We start from the raw sequence: 26,513 nt of genomic DNA on the forward strand, positions 1-26,513 counted from the left end.
AGAAAAGGTATTCCGGCAGGTAACGGTCGCGAACGAAGGAGGAGCATCGTCGTCGCGTTCGGTCTACGAGAGGAGAGGAGAAGGGGGATCGATGGAACGTACCGGCGGAGAGGTGGAATTCAGGTGCGAGTCGTAGTTGGCTGGGCGATCCTCAGTTTACCGCGGCCAGTCGACGCGACGCGGTCCGATCTTCGACGCTCGCTTTCCCGCGTCTCCTTCCTTTCTTCTTCGCGTTTTCTCCTCTTACGTCATCCTCGCGTTCCTCTCGGTGGTGCTTTCGTTCCTCGCGATCGACGAGATGCGAATCGATCCCTTCTCGGACCGACGGATTCCACGCATCGGCAACGAGTAAGTCGCAGCCGAGTAACAACGGCAACCTGTTACGGCGAACGCGCGTCCACCGATCGACCGACTCTGGGGTGTCGCGTCGCGCGCGATTCCTCGTAGGACGATTAGACCCCGAAGATGGAACAGCCGTTCTCTCCGGACGAGGAACGCGACTAGTCCGCGTTCGTCGTTCGGACGAACTCGCGAGTCGTCGGGTAAACTTACAACGCGCGCGATATACCCGCTGTACGCGATACGTCGTTCTCGAAACCGGTTCGGTGACGCGCTCGTCGATCGTCGGCGTAGCTACGAGCCGAGGCGTTCGTACGGTTCTGCTAGTTTGCCAACCGCGATCCTTCGTCGTTCTGTCGTTAGATACGGAATTTTGCGTTTCCATCGCGCGGATTTCGCTTTTTCGCTAGACGCTCGACGACGGGCGCCCGTTTACCCGTGTTGCGGTACCAGGTACGACCGACCGGTTCTTTCTCCCTCCTCGCTCCTCCTTTCTTTCTTGCCTGCCTCTCTCTCTCTCTCTCTCTCTCTTTTTGTCTTCGTCCGTCGCGTCCGGCGTTCTTCGATACGCCATAGTTCCAAAGTCGCGCGACGATCCACGAGTTCCGTTCGGTTGGCATACGGGCACGGAAGGAGCGCAGCGACGAGACTCGGCAAAGTGACGCGTCGGAATTTCCACAGCGTGGCGATCGAAGGTTTTGGCCGTCGTCCGGATCGAAACTCGACGAGGTCGAATCGCGACGCGGCGATCCTTTCGAACCGATTGGTCGTCGTCGTCGTCGTCGTCGTCGTTGGTTCTCCGCGCGCACGATACCACCGCGTGCGATGAGTCACGTCTTCGCGTTTCGCTCGTTTTGCTCGCATCGCGTCACCTCTCGCGGCCATAGCTTCGCTGCGTTTTCCCTCGCGTGATCGACGCATCGAGTCTCGAACCTTCGTTCGATATCATTTTGTCCGGCGTTGGATCGCGAGCGCCTGCGCTTTCTTTTCCAGAACCGGTATGACTGCGACGCGGAAGGCCGCGTTCCAACAACGACGCTGATCGAACGTCGCGAGATCGGCTCCGAGATGAACCCGTCGATCGGACTGTTGACCGTGGCAGTGCTGGCGATCGGTACCGCGATCGCCGGCTTGAATCCAGGGGGGGCCGATTGCGGCGAGCAACGCTGCTCCACCGTCGAGTATTGCAGCCCCTACGACAAACGTTGCAAACCGTGCTCCTCCATCTGCGACGCCACGGGTCGCAACTATCAGCAAAACGAGTGCATCAAAGATTGTCAAGGTGAGCGAAATTCTCGCCGTTCCGTCGAACGGTTCCGTCGGAGAGGTCGGTTTTCTCGGCTTTTTCGGTCGATCGACCGAGCGAGCCGAGAATACCGAGCATCGACGTTTCCAGATCGATCGAAAGAAAAGCCAGGTAGCGGCGGGCCGAGCGTTTCCGAGCGTCGTGCACCTGAACCCGAAGGGGGTTCGAGTCCGTTGACTTTACACCTGACCACACCGTCCCTCCGTCCACTTCCCACACACGCGACCGTGCACGATGACTCATCCTACCGACCTCCTATTCGCCTGCCAGCCTGCCTGCCTGCCTGCCTGCCTGCCTGCCTGCCTGCCTGCCTGCCTACCTTCTTTTCTTTCCTCGCTCTTGCTTCCTCTCGGCTCCTTTCGCCCGCCTATCTCCTTCTCCTTCTTCGTCTTGCCGTTAGTCGCCTCTCGCCCCGCTTCCAACCGAACGGAACAACGTTCCCTTGCCCGGCCAAAGCCAACCGTCGTCGAACCTTTCCCTTGGAAAATATCGCTCTGCGGCGCGTAACTTTTCATCCTTCGCCTTTCCATTTCAGAATACCTGCACGACAAACGATACGTTCTTCTCGAGCAGTACGAGGATTTACGAGGTAAGTAGACGATGGATGGCGTCGTCCTAGTCGCGAGAAAACAAGGAAAAGAGAAAACGAACGTTGACGATCCGCAGGGGAGATGCAGCGATTGTGGATACTGGCGGCGATATCCATCGCGGTAGCCTTTGCGTCTCTCGTATCGAGCCTGTACCTGTACGCGCAAAAGTGTCCACGATGGGAGAAGATGCAAACCACCCTGAGACGAGCCATCGCCGGCAAACGAGCAAAGGTGAGCGAGCGAGCTTTTCCGTCTCGCGATCGAACGAGCGCGTCGCGTCGACCGCACCGACCGATATCTTGCTTCTCAGGGAACGTCGAACGGCAACGGCGGCGACAACGACAACGACAACAACAACGATCGCGGTAAATCGACGCTTCGAGACGCGGAATCGGGCACGTCCAGGCACAACGGATTGAAGCTGACGATGCCGACGATAAGCGCGAGCGTGGCTCCTTCCCGATACATGGAAAACGAGAGCGGACGCGGTGGGAACGGTAGCGGAAGCGCGAGCGGAAGCGGCAGCGCCAATGGAAGCGGAACCGGTAACGCCACGCCGAACACCACCACCACTTCGTTGTCGAGAAGGCATCCCAGCGAGGACACCACTCTCGATTACGCTTACGACAATCCGGCTATGACGCCCAGCCCGGAAACCGTTCAGCACAGAACGAAGCGTGAGAGTTCGTTTTAAAAACGGGGATATCCGATCGACTCGCCACACTGTACATAGGTTAATTCTAAGCATCGTACTCGATCGCGCTCGTCCGCGCGAGAACGCGCGCGACCTTCCGCGGATCCTTATCAGCCATTCCGTCCACGAAAGGCCTTTGGAGCGAAGTTCGTCCGATCAACGGTAACGGGGTCGAGCTTCGCATAGGTCAGCGACGGCGCGTAACCCGCCGACCGATCGATGGAGAAGCGCGCGGCTCCACGCTCAATTCGAATGCTCAACCGTCGAGTTTTACGCTCGCGTGCCTCTTTTTCACGATCGCGCTCTTCTCTCTCGCTCTCTCTCCCTCTCTCTCTCTCTCTCTCTTTTTCTCCTCCGTCTTCTCCTCCTGCGATATCGACGGCGAGACCCGAGACACAGGCAGAGAGAGAGAGAGAGAGAGAGAGAAATCGTTTACGTTCGGCCGTTTGCGCGAACCTCGCTGATCTTAGGTTAACGAGTCGTACGACAGCGATTCGAATCGTCGCGATCTTTCTTCGTCCAGCGTTCGTCCGTTGTTCCTCGTCGTGAACGATCATCGTACTGGTGACCGTCGACGACCAGGAATCCGATGTCTTCCAGCGAACGAAACGTCGCGGTTGCTCGAGCCGCGCGAACATAAGTAACACGAGGAACGAGAAGGAACAGTCTGTCGCTCGTTCGCAAGTATTCGTAGTTTTAAGACGTTTTTCGTTTTATCGACCCGGTAGTTTGCGTCGAAGTAAGCAATAAAACTTTCGTCCCTGTGCGTTTCCGCACGGGCAGGATATCGGACCGGAGATGGGAATAGGAAGGGGTTAGGTTAGAAAAGAAAAGAAAAGAACGCAACGTTCTTGCGTCGATGCAGAAATCATCGTGTATGTTGGAACGAGGTTGGCGACTGGAAAGATCTAGCGGCGCGTTAGGCGGAAATTTGCTCGAACCGGAGAGAGTCGCCGACGGCCGGTTTCGATCGATCGCCGACGAACGACGGCGAGGCGGACACGAGCTCCGGCGTGATCGGCGTACCGGGCGTCGTCGGGTGAGACGAGTGCCTGGCCATCACCAGCTCTCTCGTGTTCTTCTCCGGTTTGATCAGCACCACGTAGACCTTCGGCAGAAACAGGCAGAGCAGCTGGACCAGTCCGTTCAGCGACAGCGACAACGCCAGAGTAATTACCCTGACGACGTTGCTCGTGGAGGCCAAGTAGAGGGGCACGAACGCCAGCCACAGCACGATCGTCGCGTAATTGGCGAACGCGATGCGTCGGGTCTCGTTGAATCCCTCCGGGCACTTTCTCGTCTTGATCGCGTAGAACGTGGACGCGACGGTCAACAGGAACGGGTAGATCAAACCGATCACGTAGGAGCCGTCTTCGGAGCCCCGACACACTCTTACGTTCGCGTCCCTGCTGGGATACGAGCGCTGGATCGCCGGTGGTTCCTTGAGCAGCCAGCCGACGTCGAACGCGATCTCCACCAGAACGAGAATCGACGCGATCGTCAGCTGAGATCTCGGGCTGGTGAACCTGTGGACACGCGTGCAATCCGCGTTACCAACCGGTTATGGTCGCGCGTTACCATCGAAATTTACCGTCGTTTGCGGGGACTGCGACCGGGATCGTTGAATATCCTGTGAATTCGATTGATCTTGGTGGAGAGCGCGGCGTAGCAGACGGTGTAGCAGAATCCGATGCCGAATCGGACCACGGCGCAACTTTCCACGCTGGGCTTGGACACCACGGCGAACGTCATCGAGAAGCAGCCGAACGCGCCGACCAGCAGCAGAAACGACAGCTCTCGACCGGACGCTTTGATCATCGGTGTATGCCGATAGATCCAAAACACCGAGCAGACGAACGCGGTCAGTGCCATACCTGCGAACGGAACGCGATCCCGTCAACGTGTTCGTTCTTCGATCGTCGGCGATAGGCCGGAGACCGACGGAGATTACCGGAAACGGCTACCGTCATCGCGACGATCGCCCACGGATTCGAGTAGTCGACGAACTGTTCGGGGATAGGTTCGCAGCCAGACCCGTTCCTCGTCGGAATCGTGCCCGGCTCGCACTCTTCGCATCTCAGCTCGTCCACCTTGTATCGATAGAAACCGCAGCTTTGACACCTCCAGCAGCACGGGTCCTCTTTGCTTCTCACCATGATTCGATTCGAGCCGCACGGCCGGGAACACGACGACGTCGGAAAATCGCCGGGCCGTTCGTCTCGAAACCACAACTTGTCCCGATCCAGCCGCAACACCGCTTGCCCGTTTTCGTTCACTGCGTGCAATCCCGTACGCGTCTTTCCGTTTATTCGTCTCTTTCATCCTCTCTCTCTCTCCCTCTGATTCTACTCGTGGTTTCACGAAGAAAAGAGAGAGAGAGAGAGAGAGAGGAAGAGAGACAGATAGTAGATAGTCTTACGCGTGTAGTTGCCGATGACCGCCCAGTGATAGAAACCGTTTGCCTTGCGCTGATAATTCAGGATGGAGTATCTCGGAGGTCCGTCGACCGCATCCACGAATTCGAATGCGTTGCCAGCTTCGTCTGAAATTTTAGCTCGTACGGAACTTTACGTTTAGCCGTGTACGGCTCGCCCTCCCATCTCCGAAGATAGAACTACTTTTCATATTGTAATAAACGATGTGTATACTGTAGGGCGTACAGCCCGCGAATACCATATAATAATTATAATTGTAACGATGATAATAATAATAATAATAATGATAATAAAAAGAAGAAGAAGAAGAACGATAATCTTACCTTTGAAAGACACGTTGGTTAGGTATTCGAAGAACGCGTCCATGTTGGGTGGACGCATCTCGTCGCAAAGTCCGATCGAATCTTGGCCGCAAACCTCCGTTCGCATGTTGTGAAGAGCGTGAGCCACCGCGTACACGGCGTCTCGAACGAAATGCAGAAATCTGCGCTGCTTGTAGCCGGTGCTTCGCTCGATCCTTAATCTCGGATCTTGGCAGTCGACGTGCCGCTAGAAAACGTTCGTTCGTCTCTCTGTCTAGTTTACCTCCGTCTCGTTTACAAAGACTTACCCCGCCGGAAGTGGCAGCGATCGTCGTTGCCTCTAACTCGTCGTCGGTGCAGTTGTGATAGGTTCGCCAAAACTCTCGGAACCAAGGATTGCTGCGCTCGTGGTCGAGCGTCAACCCCGTAAAGTATTCGTCGAAGCCGGAGAGCGGCGCGTACAGCGGTTGAACCGCGAGAGCACCCTCCAACACCGCGGTTTCTCGTGTCTCCACGTCGCGATTATCCGGCCACGAGTCGCTGCCCAGCCAAACGAATCGCGAGCCGACGCCGACGCGTCTCGCCGCCTCCAGCACCCGCAGAGTGGTCGACTTTTCCGCGAACAACACCACCACTGCGAGATTCCGTCGTATGTGTACGTCGTACTCGGACGGTCTTTCGATCTCCGCCTCGCTACATCGCTCTCGTCTCGACTCGACTTACGAGATACGTACCTCGCACGTCCGTCTTCTCGGCGATCGTGCGCACCACGTTGTCGTAATCGTCGTCGGTGAAACGATCTTCGCTGATCCGATGCGGCGCGCTGAAGCATATGGAGTACTCCGAGGCGAAGGAAGCCAGCGTCTCGTATCCGTGGTCTCCGTACTCCGAGTCCGTGTAAACGACCGACACGTACGACCACTCGAACCGGCTTGCGTCGGAAACGTCGTCGAACGGATTAATCGGACGAATCGAGGTAAGTCGAACGGAGGAGGAGGAGGTGCGTGGATGCCGGACTCACCGAAGAACTTCCAGCATCGCTCGCGCCTGGTTCACGTCGCTCGGAACCGTGCGGAAAAACCGTGGAAATCTCTCCTTGCTGCTGAGAAACGGCGACGTGGCCATGTACGAGATCTGCGGCACCGGGAACAGAGCCAGCACCGACGCTACCTGCGAACCGTTGGATCTCGAGTGGCTGGAGCGCGCGCGTTCGTCGACGGCCGATGCTACCAACCTGGATGGTGACGGAGCTCGATTGAGCGCCGAGCACCGCGACCACGCGTTCGAACTCCCCGTTCAAGAACTTTGCCACGCTGCGATCCGCGCATCGGTATCCCTCCTCGCCGGACCGGTTCTCGCGCGCCATGAAACCTACGAACATCGACGCTGTCGAGTGATCGGCCGCGAGATCGCGCGCTCGCCTACCCTTACCCTTCACGAAGTAGAACGCTTGCTCCAGAGCGTAGATCGGGTGATCGCAGGTGTCGAACGCCAACGCGCCGAGTCGCACGCCCGGAAGTATCCGCGGATTCTCGTTGATACGTTCGATCGTGTACAGCATCGCTTCCAACGGTTGAACGCCGTCTTCCCCCTGCGAACAAACGTTCGAACCGGATGACACCAGGCGGCCCGCGATTCTCGCCCTCGTATCTCACCTGTATCTCGCCGCAACTCTTGCCGTTGTTCCCTTTACGATGCACGGGAAACAGGCCTCCCAGCAGCAGCTCGCCCGTCACGTTCGCGTACCGCGTCCGACCGTTGCCGATAGTCGTGCGCGGAGAACGTTCGACGGAATTGGACAGAACGACGGCGAACAGGCTGGTCGTGCATAGCACGCGAATCGTCACCGCCATCGCCGTCGCCATCGTCACCGTCGTCTCGTTATCGCCCGTCTTATCACCGTCTTTTCGCTGTCACCGTCGGCCGTCGGAGAATCAGCCAGCGAGGCGAGCGAGCGAGCAGCCTGCGTGCGACGAACGCGATCCGACGAACGAAAGCATCTGACCGGCAGCATGTACGCCGGTGGATGCAGGGAGTGGCCGATCGCGGCGAGAACGCGAGGTCGTTGCGGAAAAACGGAAATCGATCGCGGGTCGCAGGCGGGAAAACAACGACACGCGAGAGAAGGTAAACGGAATCGGGCGGGTAAACAGAGAAGAACAGCGGGGCGGACAGCAATTTCGTTAAATGCGTTGCCGTCTCGTGGCTGGGCCGCGTACTCGGCGGCACACGAGCACGAGCACGAGGAAGAGGGAGAGAAGAGGAAGTTAGCATAGGTAACGGAGGAAGCGGAGTGGGAACGATAACGATGGAATCTCCAATTATTCAATCGTGTCTCCGAGTTGGTCCGTTTAAGCGACGCGCTCCTCGTCCGTTTCCCGACTTAGAAGCGAAGCAGCGACCGTTCTCTTCAGCCACGTGCTTCTCGCTCGATTCTCTTCTCGTTCCGTTCTCTTCTTCGTTTCGCAAGTCGCTGTGAAGTCGCGGTGAAATCGCCGCGGAAACGCCGAGATCCACGCGAAAGAAAAGGAAAGGAGAGGAAAGGAGAGGAAAGGAAAGAGCCGGCAGCCATGGACGGTAGCGGCGGTTCGACGCGGAGGTCGTTCGATACGATCGATTGTGTGGTGTTTGCCGGAATGTTGGCGATCTCGGTTGTCATCGGCGTATATCAGGCGTATAAGTCGCGAAAGAACGAGGACGCGGTTCGCGAGTACCTGGTGGGCGGGCAAAATATGTCCATCTTCCCTATAACGATGTCGCTGATAGCCAGGTAATAGGAAGAAACGATCCACCATCGATCCTCTTCGTTTCTTCCGATCAATTTTCTTCCGTCTTTTCAGCTACGTATCGGGAATAACGATCCTCGGTCTACCAGCCGAGATGTACGTCTACGGAACGCAGTACTGGTGCGTGATAATCGCCGATTTGTTCGTCTCGTTGACGATGACCATGGTCTATCTACCGGTGTTTTACGGTCTCGGAATCACTTCGTCTTACGAGGTAACGCGGATACCATTGCTCCTCCTCTACGCAACGTCGTTCGCTGATCCTTTTCTTTTAATTTCGCCGATTCGCAGTATCTCAACCTGAGGTTCAACGGCGCCGTTCGACTCATGGGTTCCGTCATGTTTCTCATAAAAATGGTAAGATGTGTGTGTGTGCGTGCGTGTATACGCGCGTGAGAAAGGAAGGACGAATTAAAGCGAAACGTTTGGCGTTTCGTTGCAGTTGCTGTATATCCCCCTCGTGATATACGTTCCCGCGGTGGCGTTCAATCAAGTCACTGGAATAAACCTGCACGCGATCGCGGTGCTAGTCTGCGTTGTTTGCATATTTTATACCACTTTGGTAAGGACGAGGATCGTGCCATTTAATCGCCAACGTGTTCCATCGCCAACGACGAACCGACTCGAGAGAGAAACATGAACGAGCGTGTCTCTGTGTTTTTCAGGGTGGCTTGAAAGCGGTTGTTTGGACCGACGCGATTCAGACGATCGTCATGTTTGGCGGAGTGATAGCCATTGCGATAATCGGCACGAATCAAGTAGGCGGATTCGAACAAGTTTGGAAGAGAAATCGCGACACCGACCGAATCGAATTTTTCGAGTAAGCAATTCACTTGTCTCTATCGTACGACTGCTCCTTCCTTTTGCTCTTCCTATCGTCCGATCGACAGTATGAACTTGGATCCAACAACGAGACACACCTTCTGGACCGTGGTCGTCGGTAACTACTTCAACTGGTTGGCCAGCTGTTCCGTGAATCAATCGATGGTGCAACGATGCTTGGCCATGTCCAATTTGAAGAGGGCCAACGCGTGAGTCGTCTCTATCCTTTTTCTCCCCGCGGACCGATACATTCCTATCTCGTGTTCGCTGAGATCCGTAATCTTGCCTTCTTTAGAACGATCGCGATCATGGCGATCGGTATAATTAGCATCGTTTCGCTGAGCTGCTACACCGGCATCGTCATCTTTGCGGCGTTCTACGATTGCGACCCTATCCAGACCAAGGTACAGGATCCATCTCTGCCCCTTCTTGCTTCTTCTACCAAATACAGCGAAACGAATTCACGCGTTACAGCGAATTAAAAAATCGGACCAACTGCTACCGTTTTTCGTGATGGAGATGACCGAGTCGATTCCAGGACTGCCTGGACTATTCGTCGCGGGAGTGTTTAGCGCGGCTCTCAGGTATATTCGCACATATACGTTTGAACGTGTTGAGAAAGCGAGAGAAAAGAAAAGAAAAGAAAAGAAAAGAGAGAAAGGGAAGAGGAAGAGAAGCGCGAGATCGTCGTCTCTGTTTACTTTTAGCACCATGTCGACCGGATTGAACTCCATGTCTGGCGTCATCTACGAGGACATGATAAAACCGTGGCTGCGAATATCTCTATCGGAAGTAGCGGCCAGTCGGGTGATGAAGCTGACGGTGCTGTTGATGGGGACCGTTTGCGTGACGCTCGTTTACCTCGTCGAGAAACTCAGCGGACTGATTCAGGTAGGAATGGCGCGCACGATCGAACCGTGCCGCGCTTTCTATTCGTCGCGAGTACACGTGGCTCTATCGCGTTCTCGTTTCGTTGTCAGGCTGCCAAGAGCTTGTCGGGGATCACGGCGGGACCGTTGCTCGGAGTCTTTACGCTGGGCATGTTTTTCCCGCTCGCAAATTCCGCGGTAAGATAAACCTCGAAACGTTTCCTCGAACGTTTGCGCGACATTCCCGTCTTTACCCGAATCGATGACGTCGCAGGGAGCGTTGGTCGGCGGATTCGTTAGTTTGAACTTGGTCGCTTGGATCTCGTTCGGCACTCAGGCGGCCATCTCCAGTGGAAAGATTCGTTTCCCGACCAAGCCAGTATCCATCGACGGATGTCCGGAATCGCTCAAGAGTCAGGCTACGAATTTTACGCTGGTCGTCGAAACCGCGATCAAGTGAGAAAATAGTCGATTCCTCGGTCGGCCGGCTAACAGCCAGCCGCTGACTCTCGCGTTCTACCTATTTCCAGGGAACCGCCCTTCTTCCTCTACAGAATGTCGTATCTTTGGTACACGTGGCTCGGCTGTCTAACAGCGATACTCGTCGGACTGCTCGTCTCGTGGATCACGGGGCCGAACAAACGCACGCCGGGCGATGAGAAGCTCTACACGCCCGTTATTCACAGTCTGTTGCGCGATTCGGTCGCGATCGCCGCCAAACGGCAACAGGTACGACCTGGTCGCGCTTCTCCTACCCGATACACCTCGTTTTCTCCGTTTTCTCCGTATTTTCAGGAGGGCGTCGTCACGGAACTCGAGAAAATGGACGGAAGCTGTCGCAGAATGGACACAGCTTCGAGCAGGATTTAAATGGTTATGGTCGTCGTCGTCGTCGTCGTCGTCGTCGTGCAGCAGGCGTTACGATTTTCGCGATTAAAAAACAGACAAAATAAACGCAAAATAGAGATGTACAGACGCGTGTGTATATATGTATGCATATATATTGTATAAGGTAGAGACAGATATATACATATATGCACATATAGGCACACAAGCGCGAGCATACGTACACACGTATATTTTTTTGTATTTTCCATTTACAACCTTTGTACAAAGAATAATTACAAGCGTAGAGGGCGTTCGTCGAGATTGGGGTAAAAGGTACGCAAGGAGGAAGCGAAAGGGGAAAGTAGAGAAGGAAAAAAATATGCGGAAGAAGAACACGGCCACGGTTTCTCCTACCATTTCGATCGGAGACTACGGATTCCGTGTCCGTGAACGCCACGATCCCTCTTCTTTCACCAATGGCAACGCTTCGTCGTTTCTCCGTCTGCTTTTAGATTTCACCGTCGCATCGAGTTTCCTGCCGCTCGTCGCGGTGATAATGCCGCATCGTGTCCCACGGGGCAACACGGGACGACGATCCATTTCGTATCCGGATCTATCGCTCGCCCGACACTCTGCCGTCCGACAGACTGCGGTGTCGTAACCGACGATCGCGTTTCCGTGTTTCGCCTCGACTCTGGAAGGCGACCACGGTTTAAGAAGCAAGTGGCGACAAGCCGATAGTTCTAGGATCCTGTTGACCCGGTTGCGCCGGTGGCACGGGTTGAGGGCCGGTCTCTAAATTCTTCAAAAGCTGATTCAACCAGTGTTTCGTGGACGCGTCCTCTTGCAGGCAAGTGGCGAACGTGTTGTCCCTCAGCTGGTCGGGTAAACACTGTCTGAGCGCCAGCAATGCCCTATCGAACGACAACGAGATAGTTGGTTTTCGTTTCGTTGGTTCGTTGATTACGTTCGCCTTCTTACCTTGGATTGTCCGACAGTCTAAGATAACATCTGACCACGTGCTTCAACAGCCTGGCGGAAGGATCTTTGGCCAAGGATAACACCATCTTTCCTAAAATCATGGCAACGTGACTGAATCGATCGTACGTTTGGCAGATGTAGGAAAGACCGCTATCGTCCAGCAAAATCTTCTGCAGGATGAACGTAGCCACCGTCTTGCTTAATTCGGAGCCGCTTTCCATGATGCGTAAGCAAAGCGGGATGATCTCCGTAGTGAGCAAGAACGTAATCACCTCTTGCTCGTCGGTCTTTACCAAAGCTCCTATCACTCCCAAGCTGGTCAATCGAAGATACTCGAACGGACGGGTCTTGCTGACCGTGTGTAGAAACGGATATAAGAACAGCGGCACGTGAGCCTGCAAAAGGAAATTCCGTGGAGGAACGAAGAGTGCGCGTGTATGTCTTAAGCGTTAGTACGCGCGTGAACTCACCTGCAGAAACGAGGATCTGGTTTCCGGGTGACTGGCAACGCACTGCAACAGAGCCAACGCGTTGCACACTCGATTGCTCTGATACGCGGTTAGAGTGGCCGGATTGATAGCCGGATATATGTTTATTATCTCTTGAAGCAGCGACGCGATCGTTCCGAACGAATGCCAAAGCATCGGAGCCAAATCGGGCACGACCTCCCGTTTCTTGCTAAGTTCCAGCAACGCGTTCTCCCTCGTCTCCGAATTCGACAATTCGATTATCCAGGCGTAAACCTTCTCGCGATCCACCGTCGACTGCAACGCGGCTGGACTTTGCTGCGAACCCATTTTCGTCATCGGACTTTCGGAGCAAAGCTTTCACGGCGCGACCGTTATCGCTGCGATCGATCGATCCCTTCCTTCCCTTATTTACGCCTTCCTCGTCCGGCTACGAACGTATCGTCGCGATCCTAACGAAACACGCACGATGTGCCGTCGATCGACCGGTTTCGTCGCCAATTCGAAGCAAACTTTGAGGTTAGGTGGGACAAACTCGCACGATGCGATCGGCCAGAAATTACCGAGCAGCGAAATTTATCGCGCCACGCGTCCGCTCTTTCTCGAATCGATCACGCGACACACGGACGGCAAACACGATCGTCTTCCAGAAAACGAGCAAATATTTTCTTCTCGAGACATTCGTCTTCTTTGACACCGAAAAACGATACACCTTCCTACCGCTTGCAGCTACTCCGAGTTAACGACGTACGTTTTTATCGCCATCTATCGAAAACCGGAGAAAGCTTTTGCTCCACCTATCCGTATACGCGCGTATCGACGGTTAATGCGAGCAAGTTCACCGCGCTTGCATGCTACATACGCGTTCGCATAGGGCAGCGCGTCGATCAGATGGCGCGCCAACCGATGGCAGAGAGACGATTTGTTCGCGCGACGACAACGATCTCGTACTCGGCGAAAGATCGCAACAACCAGAAAAATTCCAACAGCCGAACACGGACAATAAACGAAGACGAAAGCACGTCCGCTTCGTCCATTCCGAGCATCGTGGTCGCGCGGAAATCCGCACCACGACGATTCCAGTCCGATTATCGAGCGTTTTCTCTTTTTCCACGCCCGTTTCTCTAATTCCAAGCGATCTTGTATTCTCCGCTCTCTTTCGATATTCGGGATCGCGCAAACTTTCGATCCATATTTGTCGCGTACGTTCGTAACGAATACGTACGTTGGTATCGGTACGTGACTCGGCGCGTGTTTCCTATCGTTCGAACGTATCGCAGGAAGGAAGAGGAACGATAAACGATTTCGCGAATAGCGTGTCGTACGAGCATAGATAGAGAGGAACGCGTGGTAAGGGATGGTATAACGCGATTGCGGTCGACCGATACTTTGTTGCAACTGTGAAATCGAAACGCGACAAGTCGCAGACGTTTGTAAGACGATCGCCGTTTCGGTAAACTCGTCGTCGTTTTACCGACTCGAGTAACGCGTACACCAGTTTCTCTTACGTAATCGTGTTCGCGCGAAGGATAAAAATCGTGGTTTGGAGCGCGGGTCGTAGCTACCGTACGCGCGAGCATCGTTACGTCCGCGCTTAAAAGGCGAATAGCAAAGACAATATTGCACGAGACATCGCGGCAGAAGCCAGGGTGAAAAGGGCATCTGCCAGTCACAACATGCCAAACACTGGCGATAAATTCGAATCGTTTGCGTCGCATCGCTTCTACGTATTGACGTATTTGAAATCGATTTGCGTGGAAGCGGAGTGACTTGGCGGCGTGTTTCGATCGATCGGATGGAACGCGACCCGACAGCCTCGTATCTCGTTCCCTTGAACGAATTTTTAGATTCGTGCAGTTGCTGTTGTAACGGCTGCGGTCAGGCTACAGGCGGCGTGTCGGACGAGAAACGTGGGCCGACGGGTCGCGTCGCCACTCGCCACGGTAGTTGGGTGTTATCGTCGATCGTCATCCGAGCCTTTTTTCGTCTACGAGCGATAAAACGGTAGCAGAGTGGATGCGAGTGGATTTGGCGGACGAAGCACGCGGCGATCTGGCCCTAATTCAGCACAGCCACCGCTGTTACGGAGCGCGCAGGGTTGGGGAAACGGGATGGAGAAAAATAGGCGCGCGCGAACATGCGAACGCTGTCGCGTTCGGGGGAAAGGGTGGGAGGGAGGGAGGGAGGGAGAGATAAAAGAAAGAAAATAGTCGAAACGAAAGAAGGAAAAGAAGGGAAAGAAGGGAAAGAAGGGAAAGAAGGGAAAGAAGAGAAAGAAGAGAAAGGAGGGAAAGAAGGAAACGCGCGATAGGCGCGATAGGTTCGGGTATGTAAAACGCGGGGCGAGACAGTGGATGTTTTTCGATGGTCTGTGCACGGATTCAAAGAATATCCCAAGTTTGGCGGCGAACGAGGGTCATCGCCGCTACGAGGAGGTTATCGATGAATCGAAGAAAGGTGGGGAGATTTTTGTACGTCGTCGTGATCGTTCCGCGGAAACGTGGAAGTAAAGCTCAGTAAAGCGTGGAAAACGCGTCGAAAATCAACGGAACGCAGCGTCTCGCGTCGGAAAGAAAGGTCGGTGGTGCTGGTTGCTCTGGTTGTTGGGGTTGGTCGTTCAACGAGGGAAAGGGTGCTGCGCGACTTTGAAATTGGACGCGGTAGGAAAGGCTAGACGGAATCGAGAGCGGGACGCTGGCTTGGCTTGAAAGCGCGAGCGCGCCAACTTCGAATCGAGGAGAAACGATCGAAAGAACGCGACGAAGTTGGCACCATGGGTGAGAAGAGTATAGCGTGGGCGATACGAAGAAGCTTGAACGGAGGATCGCGAAGACGGCGAGCTAGATTGATATACGGATTCGCCGCGTTGATCAGCCTCGCGATGTTCGTTCTGCTTTGGTGCACGAGCGTGTTTCGCGACGCGATTCTCTCGAATCTCGAGCTACGGAACGGTACGCCGACGTTTCTGATGTGGCAACGGCCGCCGGTCGGCCTTCGGGTCAACGTTTACGTTTTCAATTATACGAACGTGCACGAGTTCGAGAGCGGAAACGCGAGCAAGCTGAAGGTGCAAGAGGTTGGCCCGTTCGTCTATCGAGAGAAATTCAGCCGAGCGAACGTCCGCCTCGACGAGAATCGAACGGTCACGTATCAGGAGGAGAGGAGCTTCCAATGGATCGCCGGGAAATCGGAAAGTCAGAAGGTGATCGTACCGAACGTGTTGCTCATGTCGACGCTCGCGTATTCCCGAGATCTCAACTACCTGCTGCAAATCGGCTTCACGATGCTTCTGGCTGGCTTGAAGCTACGCGCCAAACCGTTTCTCGAATTGCCGGTCGGCGAATTCTTTTGGGGCTACGAGGACGAACTGTTCGAAATGGGCAAACGTTTTCTACCGTCGCGAAAGTTCCTACCCCACGATAAATTTGGAATCCTGGCATTCGTACGTATATATATATATTTGCGTTTACGCGGCACAACCGCTGTTCGATACGCTGCTGTTTGTCGTCTATGCGTGACGTATCCGCGGCGTGTTGCAGAGAAACGGCTTGAACGCGGATCGCATCACGATGCACACGGGAATCGACGATCTTCGGAATCTCGGGCTGATCCAGCGAATCAACGGACGCGAAAGTCGTCACGTGTGGGAAGACGAGAAATGCGACCGAATCTACGGTACCGACGGCAGCATGTTTCCACCGGACTGGATCGAGCAGCCGAACGCCACGCTTTACGTCTACGCGAAAGAGTTTTGCAGGCAATTGCCGTTTCGTTACGAGCGTCGCAGCTTCTCCAACGGTATTCCCACTTTAAGGTGAGTTCTTATCCCACGTCTCCGCGTTTGCACGCGGCCCCCTGTTCCATCCGCTTGCTTCCTGGTCGAACGAAAAACCCTCGCTTACCACCGATCCGAAAGCAAAGGTGTCGTCGCTCTGAACGCTTCATCGGTCGAACAATCATCGTAGGTACAAATTACCGAGCAACGTTTTTACGTCGAGCCGCAGCAAAGACTCGTGCTTTTGCCCGAAGGAATCGTACGATTCGATCACCAGAATATGCCCACCGGCTGGAACGTTGAACGTTTCCGCTTGCAACTCCGGATCACCGTTGATCGTCTCCTTTCCCCATTTCTACTCGGGCGACGAGTCCTTGTTCCAGAAGATCGAAGGATTGACGCCACGAGAGGAACATCACGGTAGCTACGTGGATCTGCATTCGGTAGGTATTTCGATCCGCGACGCCACGCGCGTCCTTACCGAACGTCTACGTGGAAACTCGTTTTCCGGCTCACGCGACCGTATTCGTTTCAGCGTTTGGGCGTTACAGTGGCTACCAGAATGAGATTTCAGCTGAATCTGGAAGTACGAAAAGCGGTTGGCATGCCGTTCTCGGGAAATCTCGAAGACGGCTCGATCCTGCCCTTGATCTGGATCGACACCAGAATGGACGATCTGCCGGAATCGATTCGCCAGATCTTTTATCGCAGTCACTACCTGGTGAACGCCATCGAGGCCGGACTTCAGTGGTGCAGCCTGGTCGGTGTCGTCATCTCGTTCGGTGCTTTTCTCGCCGCTTTGAAGAGAGAAGACGAATCGAACGGCCCGAAACCGGTCGTCGATCGAACCGAACTCGATCGGCTTTGACGGTTTGGCTACCTACCTTGTTCGCGTTCGGCTGATATATACCACCGATCCCTTGTCTTGGCGCCAACCTTCGGCCCCGACTAATTCGCGTCAGTTCAAATAAAGATCGATCGCGCGATCGCCCGAAGAGATCGCTCTTGCGCGTTCGGATCGCGCGATCGTCGCTACAATCCAATCATTATCCTCGGTCTACTTCCATACTCTCCCCGCGATCGTATCGTAACAACTGTACGCGTTTGTCCTCGCGCGTTATTCGATTAGCCAAGGAAAATCGCTTCGAAAAGACAAACAAAGGCCTGTTGCAGCCGCGAGTACCACGCGCCTTTCGCTTCGTCGCCTCTCCGCGTTTCGGCGTACCGATAACCTAGGTCGCATCCAACGACAACTTCGAAGAAACCAGATAAACGTTTTCGTCGTCTTTCCCGCCTCCTTCGATCGCCAACGTTCGTGCGAACGTTTGATGACCATCTATCGCAACATCTGCCGCAGCTTTCGCGACAGTATCGACCGACTTTTATCCGCGAAATCAACCGATAAACAAATACTTGTCGCACGCGGTTTTATTGTAAATTTCCACGACGTCGTTCGAAATCGTCTCCAATCGATCCGATTTCAAAACTATTTGGCTACTTTATTTTTCTGTCTTCCTCCACCTCCTCCTTCTCCTCCTTCTCCTCCCCCTCCTCCAATTTCTTCCCCTTCTTCTGCTTTCCCTCTCTCTTTCTCTACCTCTCCCGCACCTCCTCTCCACCCCCCTTTGCCGTATCGTAAAAAACTAAATTCATCTAGAAATCTAACCGTAGTCTATCTCGAGTAACGTGTTTACAACGAAATACAAATAAACGAAGGTAAATGAATAACAATTAGATCTCGACGGCAACCAGGTGCGTCAAAGTCCGAGGACGACGACTTGGCTCGCGTCTGATCTCGCGCACTCGATCGAGTGTACGTTGGACGGAAGGATTTTCTCTTGTACGGTAACGAGAGACGAGAATATTTATCGATCGCTGACGCACACGGTCTTCGATAAATCGGCTATCGATGACGATGATTCGTCCGGACGATGGAGCTCGTTCCACGATAGAAATTCGTCCGTACTTTCTTCCTACTACTTTTACACCCCACCTCTATTCCTAATTCCCTTCTCCTCTTCGCACGCTCTCGTAATTGTTCTCCTCTCTTCTAGTACGCGCGTATGTATACGCGCACACACGTACACGCACGCGACACGCAACACGCTGAAACTTCGACGCGTACTTCCGTCTCTTCCGCTTCGCTTTCCTACCTCGTTCGCTTGAATTCGCACGAATCTACAAAGACGCGAACGATTCGGTGGAAACCGAGGTATCGCTCGACGAGCGGAATATACGCGCGAACGAAGCGCGGAACGGCCGGCCGTCGTTATACTACCCGGCGAAAGTCCTCGTAAAAGGTAAACGTTATCGTTACGCGAAACAACGTGATTGCCCTCTCCCCTTTTCTCTAAGAGGGAATAAGAACGACGACAAGGACAACGACAACGACAACGACAACGACAACGACAACGTCAACGGCAACGACGACGACAACGACAGCGATTCAAGATCGAAACGATTCTTACGCAGCGATCCTAATTGTTTCTCTCTCTCTCTCTCTCTCTCTCTCTCTCGCTATATATATCTCTCTCTATACGTCTCTCGCTCTCTCGATCGTTGTATCCCTTGGAAAATTGCCAGGGTGAAAACATAACGCGTACACGCTCGAGATCGCAGAACGTAGAAACGGCCGACCGAGCAACCGGACGATCTACTTGGAACTCGATGAATTCTGGAAAGCCGGGTTCAGCTGACCGGTTTTGCCCGCGGTCGCGTTCGACGGCAACGGATTGGTGAGGTGCAGCTTCTCTTGTCGTTTGGCGGCGCGCGCCAGACACAGGAGCGCTCCTATCAAAACGATCGCTCCTATCGCTGCCAGAGCTCCGGATACCGCTGCTCGTGCTATCGGTGGCACGTCCACGGCCATCTTCATCAGGCTTCGCATCTCTGCCGGAAGTTCGTCGATGCCCTGCGCAACGGAAGAATGCAGAATAACATCGTTAACGCGGCGCGATCGATTCCGGCCGGGTGGCCGTCGTGTCATTCGACCGAAAGCGTGATAATGTAGCGGCGATAAACCGTCGATAGAAGGACGCTATAGCTACGACGAAGCGACGAGGATGAGCATGGGGGGAGGCGACAACAGCAACCGTGCGTACATACCGAATTATCGACACGAACGGTCATTCCATCGAAATGAATCACGCGTAGAGGCGTCGAACGACGCGACCGCGCGTACTCCTTCCATATTACCGTCACGAATATTTAGCCGCGCAACGAGTATCGGCATCATCGCTGCAGCCATTGTCACCGTCACCGTCGTCGCGGCTAATCGCTCCCCCATCGCAGCTCCTTCTCACGCGATCGATCCGTCCCGACCCATAGAAACAACGATTCGAATCATCGTGCCCGCGACGAAACGATCGAACGCGGTATGCGATCGATATACTCACGTCTTCGAACCACATGATCGGGAAAACGATATCCGGGAACGAGGCGACGTGTTTAATGTCCCGCACTTGCTTCACCGCCAGATTTATCTGAATTCTTGCTTTCGCTCTCAACGATGTGCCCATCATCGGTTGAACGTCGATGTAGAATTGATGCTTGTCCTCGACCGGCGGCGATATTCCGCTTACCGACTCTCGAAGCGACGGTTCCCCTGAAAATCGTCGTTCGTGAACGACATTTGTGAAAGTTAGTTTTGGGAAAAAAAGGCCGATCGTGCACGGACCGCGAGTTCTCAGCCGCGGTTCTTCGGCCGCGGCTCGCGAGACCTGCCCGATTTCATCAACCGCATTCAAAACCGTATTCAACGTGTACGTACCGCCGACGATTTCCCCAAGCGAGAAAAGTTCTCACGCGCGCTCCACCGGCCCCGCGCCGACCGAATTCGTCTGTGAATTCGTCCGTTTGCCAGAGCGAGAGGATTACGACGAGCCGGAGTGGAGGCAGTAGATACGACGAGATAACGGATGCGGACGTAACGAGCACGGATATACGTATGTTAACGCGAGTATCGTAGATCGGCCATCTTACCAAGGTAAAAATGCGGAAAACTGAGCAACACCGGCGAATCGTACTGGCAGAGCGAGACGTTGAAGGTTCCCTCGGGAGCGCAAGGTGGACCCGCTGGGCAGAAACATCGCTGTGTTTCCAATCTGTTCGGAGAAGCGAACGCGTCGTTCGCGGGCACGAACCTATACCCGGGTACTCCACCAGCTGTGGTCACCTCCTCCTGAAACGAATCGGGCAAACGACCACGTGCGAACGAGCGATTCGATGCTGGAAGAGGGGACGCCCCCCTACTTTTACTGCTGCGACCACGCGTTACCTTAAACACCAGGGGCAATGCCCTGCAAAGATCCTTGTCGAACACTTTCAGCACCGTTTGCTTGGTGATGCGCGGCGGAAAGATGCTTCCGTCGCTGCCAGCGACGCTGTCGCACTCCGCCGTGGTCCAGTGGCCCAGGTTGCCCTTTCCGTTCCACTTGTCCAGAATTCCGTATTTACCGATGTCCTCTTGGCCGGTGTAGATGGTGTACCAGTCGGGCGTTGTCCCGTTTTTCCCGTACAACAAACCGAATTGATCGTACGGCAACTTTTGATCCTTCGAAACCACGTCCTTGGCCAACTTGAGCAACGGGTCCTCGTAGCCCCAGAGTAGTTGACCGATCGAGACCTCGACGAACGGCTTTATGTTCAGTATGTCCATGATCGAGGCTATCGCCAGCCTCAAGAAACGCGCCGCATTCTTGGACTGGGTGGTGGCCGAAAGCATCGGTATGTTCGGCACCACGACCAAATCCTCTTCCGAGCCGACCGACAGTTCCTGCAAATATTCCTCCGATAAGATTCGTTTTTCACGCGGTGGTTATTCGTCGACGCGGTCGATCGCCAATACCGGCAATTCTTTCTTCCATCGAAAACGAACGGCGAAACCACGTTTTCGCGGTCCTGCTGGGATGTAGCGCTACGATTCCCCTTTCCTACGCGAACGCTACCGCGTGTACGCCGTCGACAAACGTATTGCGTTCGATCGTTCGCACTCGCTAGCGACCCATATTGTTATCGTTGGCCGCAAAAGTAACAATCCTGGGAAAGAAGGTGTAACGCGTGCGACGCACACCTCTCGGAGAGAATCGTGCCACGTCGACCGAACGCACCTCGTCGTTGCCGTACACCTTTGCTTTTAATTCGCGGAAGCGCGTTGCTCCGCTATTACGATCTTACTCAACTCGCGTTGATCGTTACCAACACATAGAGCGTTACGTCACACCGCGCGAACAAACTTACTCTCCGTAGCAGTCTCCTACGAAACGAGAAACTACCTTGCCCGCTCTCCGCTTTGCTCTCCCCTTACAACCCAGCCACCATTCAAACCTAATGTATCTTTTATCGCTCTCTCTCTCTCTCTCTCTTTCTCTCTCCCCTTCTCAGTCTCAGACTACCGAAACCTTTACTCTCTCTTACTTTTATCGTGGCGAAGAAGGAACGCGATTAGGTATGGACAAAGATCGGCAGGCTCACCGGTACGAAAACAAACTCCTTCTTCATTTTGTACGACAACGTATCGTTATCGTTGAATTTTACGTCGACCTTTTCCCAGTGTTGCATGTACACGTACGGCCCGAGTTCCACCAATGCTGGTTTCTCGCCATCGTTTAAAAATTCATCGGCGTTCGTCACATTGTAAATGTAGACGCTCAATCGAGGTGACAACGGAGGTTCCCTCCACCAGTTGAACGTGCGGCCACCATCACGAAGGGCGATCTCTCTGTTCAGCAAAGCGTCGACCAATTTTGGAAAGACCGCAGCCAAAATCGCGGCAACGATGATCATCAATGCCCCGACAGCCACCGCTGCCCCTGCGATCAAAGTAGACGCGTTAGTCGCGCGTTGCGTATGCTCGAGGAAAAGGAAAGAAAGTTGGTCGGGTCGCGTCGCCTCGCAATCTCGGTCGTCCCCAGCCTCCCCTTCCCCTCCCACTATGCCCCGCTTCTCGTCGGAATCGTCGCGTTTCCATCTCGCTACACCGGCTATTTTACCGTTTCTCGGCCAATTTCCGTATTCGCGTTCGCGTTCTTAGGACATAAATCATACGCGATCGGAGTTGCGACGAAAAATCGAAAGGCCAACGGTACCGATGCCGACGCCTGCAGCGGCGCGATGTCGCGCCAACTTACCGCTCGCCATTGCGCGATCTCCGCGACTCGGACGATAATTTATTCGCACGGATCTAAACAGGAATGGAGAAACGAGTATCGCCGTAGATTCCACGGCAAATTTTTCATCGCGCTGAAACTAGTCGGGTTCGTTCGTCTCGTTCAAGAACTCGAAACGATTTTCGAAACGATTACGAAACGAGTCGATAGCGTAACGTTCCGATCGATCGATCGGTCGATGGTGCGCGTTAACGCACCGAGCCAACGTCGCGTCGATTAATTTTCCAATCACGTAACGCGAAAGACACAAGTGGTACGAGCGGTGACCTTCGAAACGAACGGTCCTACTTTTTCAATTTCCATACGGAGCGCAAAGTTTAGATCGCGTGGCTAACCTCGACCAACTCCACCGACCGATCGGAACTCGATCGATTCGTCGGCGTTCCGTCTGCGAGCGAAGAAACGGCGAGCCCGGCTCGTGAAACGGAACGAAAAGAAACGCACTGTCGAGAAGAAGCACGCATCGGACATGCGAGGCACGGCTTACCGAGTCGCGGACGTCACGCGTCCGACCTTACAAAATCCTTGGAGTCGTCGCGTGTAACATCGTGACCTCGCGATCGAACTTTCGAAAGATCGCCACGACACGTTACGACGCTCGACGCAACAACGACTTTGCTTACGCTCGTGTTCTACTTTTCGACGCGAAGCTCCCGCGATTTCAAAAGCCGACGCGCGCTCGCAGGTCGGAGCGAATCGTCCACCAACTTTGCACCGTACTCGTACGGCAAACGCTCGTGGCTCGTGCGCGTTTTCCACATCGACGACCTTGCGATGTTCGGCCTTCGAATTCAGCTACGATCGTGACGGACGATCGTCGATCGCCACCGGTTTTATCTAGGATAGCTCTCGACCGAGGTCGAGATCGCGCGTAACGACGATCGAGATCGATAGGCCGTAAGATCGGTCTGAAGCAGAATCGCTCGCTTATACGTACGCGACGCGCATCGTCTCGCTGTTAAACGTCGCTCGTAGCGACCCAGCGACGAAGGTCGCGGCCACCAACATCCGTCCGTCTAAGCGCGTGCAACGTTCGATCGCCTTCGTGGTACACGTACGCGTCGCGTTTTGTCGTTTGCCCGGTGGCCGAGCTCGATCGTACGACGTAACGCGGAACCGCCCGATCAGCCGAAATTGACAAATTGACGAATATCATCGATGACATCGACGGGACCATCCGCGTCGGCGGAAAAAACGAGCTCGCGTTCCAGGCTCGCCCGTCACGAATCTTCTTGCGCAACTACCGATTCGCTAGCGGACAGACGCCACCGACGAGGAAAAATCACGTTCCGATCGAATGGACTACAAAAGAGAGAAAGCCACGTTTGCCCGTCCCGTCGTACAGCCTCGTAAAGCCTGGTAAAATCTCGTAAAACCGTACCGTTTCGCGATCCTGGAAACGCGAAACGACGCACGATTCTATCGCGCCAAGTCTAATCGTACGAGTTACGATCATCGGTGTCGCTTTTATTCGTGTTCGATTACTCTTTCATGGGAGACGGAGGAGGTGGAGGTCGCGCGCGAATTGCGCGTAGCACCAAAGAAATTGCACCTAGGTGAAAGCGCGATCACGCGAAGCGCCGGTCAACGAGTGTGCGTGCACCACGGTGCACGCGCACGCTCGACCGTTCGTTTACGCAACTGGCAAAATCGAGGCGAGAATGGAATTTCGTAGGTCGCGTTCCGCGAGAGCGGTTCACCTTCGGCGCGAGTAAACGGACCGAGTAAGTTGCCGCCACCAGTCCCCAACGAGCAACTTCTTTTCTCGATCCTTGCACCGCTCTCCTTTCCACCGATCGCTAACACGGAATACCGCGACGTCGCGACCTCCAAATTTTCCAATCGTCTCTCGCGACCTTACGATCTCGCCCGTCGAGCAAACCATTCTCGTCGACCATCGACCATCGACCATCGACCAACGACCAACGACCAACCGCGTTATCCGACATCGATTAACCGCGTTCGCGTCCAACTCCTCGCTCTCTCCCTTGCCGCCAGAGCCGACGATATTAACTCGAAAGGAATGTAACGCGTTCGCTCAATCGACTAGTCGGTGTAATCGCGACACGTACGACTTGGAACGAGAGAGAGAGAGAGAGAGAGAGAGAGAAGGAGAGAGAGCTCGTAGCTACCGCGTGCAACGCACGATTCTCCCTTTCCTCTGTCTTCGCCTTCGTTGCATTCCGTTCTATTCCTTTCCATACCATTCGATTCTCTCTCGCTCGTTCCAGTATCAAGGTATCGTGTCGCGTTACGTTCCATCGCGTGGAAATCGATCCGTCGGAGATCAACGAAACAAGCTCGACAGTGACAAGCTATGGAAACGACGCAGCCGTGTGATCGCGAATTTGTTCACAGACCGCTCAAACTGGTTGTTACGGCAAAAACCTCGCAACATCGAGTCGAGCATCGTGCGACGAGTATCATCCTCCTCGGAACGCACGTAACCCTCTTCGATTTTGAAATGCCGAACCTATATACCTACCTACGCGTACAAACCGGCAATTACTCGCGATTATATAAGCTCGTACGCTTCCTGCTCTTACTCGGAAGGTTTCACGCTCCACGGACGAAACCAACTACGATCGGTCTGATTCAACCTGAATTATCGTTCCGTCTTTGCGCCGGTTTTCCGTCGTCGTCGACGGATCGCCGAGACGTCGGAGAATTCCGTCGAAGGCACGGTAAATGGATATTGAACCAGAAAATTGCATAACTAGACGATGGACGTCAGAGACAAACCAAACGAGTTCCCGGAATCGAACGCGCGAACATAACGAGTTCCCTCTGCATCTTCCCCTCGACTTATTCGCCCCAATCCCACTCCCTCGATATTACTTCTTTTCCGATACGAAAACGATACTCGCGAGCTCCGAGCGAGGAAACGCGGCTTTGCATCAATTGCTTCTTCGTCGCTCGACTTTTCTCGTATTTTACGCCGATTCTCGCCAACTTTCAATCTCTTTCTAGCAAATCCTAGCTGTTCGTCGCTCGGTCGATATGCATAATATGTATCCGAACGAGAGCGAACCGCTGCACACGGCATTCGCGTTCGAAACTCCCGGTCTTCGAGTGAAAGTAAGCGAGACTCCGACTCGCGCTCACGCCCGGCGGATTTTCATCGTCGCGATCGATTTTCCTTCGAAATTTCGTTGAAAATCCTAACCTGACACGATCCGATCCGATCCGATCCGATCCGATCCAGCTCGACCCGATCCGATTCGAGGTACGACACGACGAATACGGCGCAACGCACGGTGAATCATCGCGAGCTAAGCGTACGAGATGACACGTTCGCTAAATTGAATTAAAAACGCACCGAGCGCGATGCCTGTGTAGCGCCGGTAACAACGTCTTTAACCGTCTCGTTAACATTGGCCCCTCGTGGCCTATGAAACGACGGTGCGCGATCGAGCCGACTACATCGTAAAACGGACAAATCGTTTCTCCTCTAGTTTCGACTTTAGCCTGTTTTAAAACGTTACATCCTCGCGATTACTTACACCATCGCCTAAGGAATCCTCCTTGGAGTTTCGCGCAAATCCCACGATGTACTCTCATCTTGATCAACCGATTGTTCCCTCTTTCTCTCTCGATCTCTTCTTTCCTTTTTCCTTTCGTCTCGGTGCTATCCCTCGATTACCGTCTCTCTAACGATCAAACGCTCACTGCACGACTTTTTTATTTGCTTTTAATACAAGTTCTCTTCTTTTCTTCATGAGACGCGCCGCCGCGTTTCTTTTCGCGTCTTCGTTTTTCCCTTCTCGTTCGGATCTTCCTTTCTAGCTTCGTTCCTCGTACTCGTCCTCACCCCCGTCCTCGCCGTCGTCACTGTCGCTCCCGCTGTCGTCTTCGTCTTCGTCGTCGTTGTGGTTACGGTTGTCGTCGTCGACGTCCAAGCCTTTGACCGCGATGCTTCCTATACAAGAACGAGAGGAAAGGCGGCGGTGGTACGAAGAACGACGAGAAGGAGAAAGTCTATTCTCCTTTCCAAGCGACAAGTGTGCCACTGGCGGTGCGTCACGTCGCCAACGAACCAACGATACCGCTCCGTTGTACGGTGTTAGACGATCTACGCCAAATACGCGGTATAACGCGGCCAAACTACGATTCACCTCTCTCTCTCTCTCTCTAATCAGCCAGTTAACCCGC

General features: G+C 54.1%; 6 protein-coding genes across 9 annotated transcripts; 3 read left to right on the forward strand and 3 right to left on the reverse strand.

Moving 5' to 3' along the window:
• The first annotated feature begins 143 nt into the window (after positions 1 to 143).
• On the forward strand, positions 144 to 5,659 carry LOC117163728 (uncharacterized). 2 transcript variants are annotated; one of them, XM_033346325.2, is made up of 5 exons: positions 144 to 348; positions 1,333 to 1,621; positions 2,181 to 2,234; positions 2,312 to 2,466; positions 2,546 to 5,659. In XM_033346325.2, the coding sequence occupies exons 2-5, from the start codon at positions 1,408 to 1,410 to the stop codon at positions 2,927 to 2,929; spliced, it is 807 nt and encodes a 268-aa protein (XP_033202216.1). In that variant the 5' UTR covers positions 144 to 348; positions 1,333 to 1,407; the 3' UTR covers positions 2,930 to 5,659. The 2 variants fall into 2 exon arrangements, with proteins under 2 accessions (XP_033202216.1, XP_033202215.1); XM_033346324.2 differs by having other exon boundaries at positions 144 to 1,621.
• LOC117163730 (metabotropic glutamate receptor 6) lies at positions 2,706 to 7,827 on the reverse strand. Its single transcript, XM_076622236.1, is given in 11 exon segments — positions 2,706 to 4,455; positions 4,521 to 4,803; positions 4,881 to 5,204; positions 5,349 to 5,529; positions 5,677 to 5,913; positions 5,975 to 6,300; positions 6,401 to 6,597; positions 6,688 to 6,836; positions 6,901 to 7,037; positions 7,098 to 7,257; positions 7,322 to 7,827. Coding segments are annotated over 11 exon segments (2,811 nt in total). The 5' UTR covers positions 7,532 to 7,827; the 3' UTR covers positions 2,706 to 3,848.
• A 223-nt stretch (positions 7,828 to 8,050) lies between these two features.
• LOC117163716 (sodium-coupled monocarboxylate transporter 2) lies at positions 8,051 to 11,075 on the forward strand. The gene is made up of 13 exons (XM_076622223.1): positions 8,051 to 8,436; positions 8,507 to 8,666; positions 8,744 to 8,809; positions 8,895 to 9,014; positions 9,118 to 9,272; positions 9,343 to 9,483; positions 9,570 to 9,678; positions 9,749 to 9,858; positions 9,982 to 10,165; positions 10,255 to 10,341; positions 10,418 to 10,599; positions 10,674 to 10,872; positions 10,939 to 11,075. The coding sequence occupies exons 1-13, from the start codon at positions 8,237 to 8,239 to the stop codon at positions 11,011 to 11,013; spliced, it is 1,788 nt and encodes a 595-aa protein (XP_076478338.1). The 5' UTR covers positions 8,051 to 8,236; the 3' UTR covers positions 11,014 to 11,075.
• An 18-nt stretch (positions 11,076 to 11,093) lies between these two features.
• Rcd-1 (Required for cell differentiation 1) lies at positions 11,094 to 14,651 on the reverse strand. Its single transcript, XM_033346321.2, has 3 exons — positions 12,423 to 14,651; positions 11,953 to 12,347; positions 11,094 to 11,885 (listed from the first exon to the last, which is right to left on the reverse strand). The coding sequence occupies exons 1-3, from the start codon at positions 12,756 to 12,758 to the stop codon at positions 11,684 to 11,686; spliced, it is 933 nt and encodes a 310-aa protein (XP_033202212.1). The 5' UTR covers positions 12,759 to 14,651; the 3' UTR covers positions 11,094 to 11,683.
• A 279-nt stretch (positions 14,652 to 14,930) lies between these two features.
• On the forward strand, positions 14,931 to 17,683 carry LOC117163720 (scavenger receptor class B member 1). The gene is made up of 4 exons (XM_033346311.2): positions 14,931 to 15,861; positions 15,959 to 16,233; positions 16,385 to 16,637; positions 16,730 to 17,683. Exons 1-4 carry the CDS (start codon positions 15,193 to 15,195, stop codon positions 17,060 to 17,062), a joined length of 1,530 nt encoding a protein of 509 aa, XP_033202202.1. The 5' UTR covers positions 14,931 to 15,192; the 3' UTR covers positions 17,063 to 17,683.
• Positions 17,605 to 25,999, reverse strand: emp (epithelial membrane protein). Of its 3 annotated transcripts, none has more exons than XM_033346307.2 (6): positions 25,865 to 25,999; positions 21,667 to 22,004; positions 20,471 to 20,968; positions 20,176 to 20,374; positions 19,590 to 19,798; positions 17,605 to 19,105 (listed from the first exon to the last, which is right to left on the reverse strand). In XM_033346307.2, exons 1-6 carry the CDS (start codon positions 25,920 to 25,922, stop codon positions 18,848 to 18,850), a joined length of 1,560 nt encoding a protein of 519 aa, XP_033202198.1. In that variant the 5' UTR covers positions 25,923 to 25,999; the 3' UTR covers positions 17,605 to 18,847. The 3 variants fall into 3 exon arrangements, with proteins under 3 accessions (XP_033202198.1, XP_076478339.1, XP_033202200.1); XM_076622224.1 differs by lacking the exon at positions 25,865 to 25,999 and adding an exon at positions 22,697 to 22,842; XM_033346309.2 differs by lacking the exon at positions 25,865 to 25,999 and adding an exon at positions 22,323 to 22,347.
• Positions 26,000 to 26,513: the final 514 nt, after the last annotated feature.

Source organism: Bombus vancouverensis, chromosome 10 (genome assembly GCF_051014615.1).
Source record: "Bombus vancouverensis nearcticus chromosome 10, iyBomVanc1_principal, whole genome shotgun sequence".
In the NCBI taxonomy this organism is placed as follows: Eukaryota; Metazoa; Arthropoda; class Insecta; order Hymenoptera; family Apidae; genus Bombus; species Bombus vancouverensis.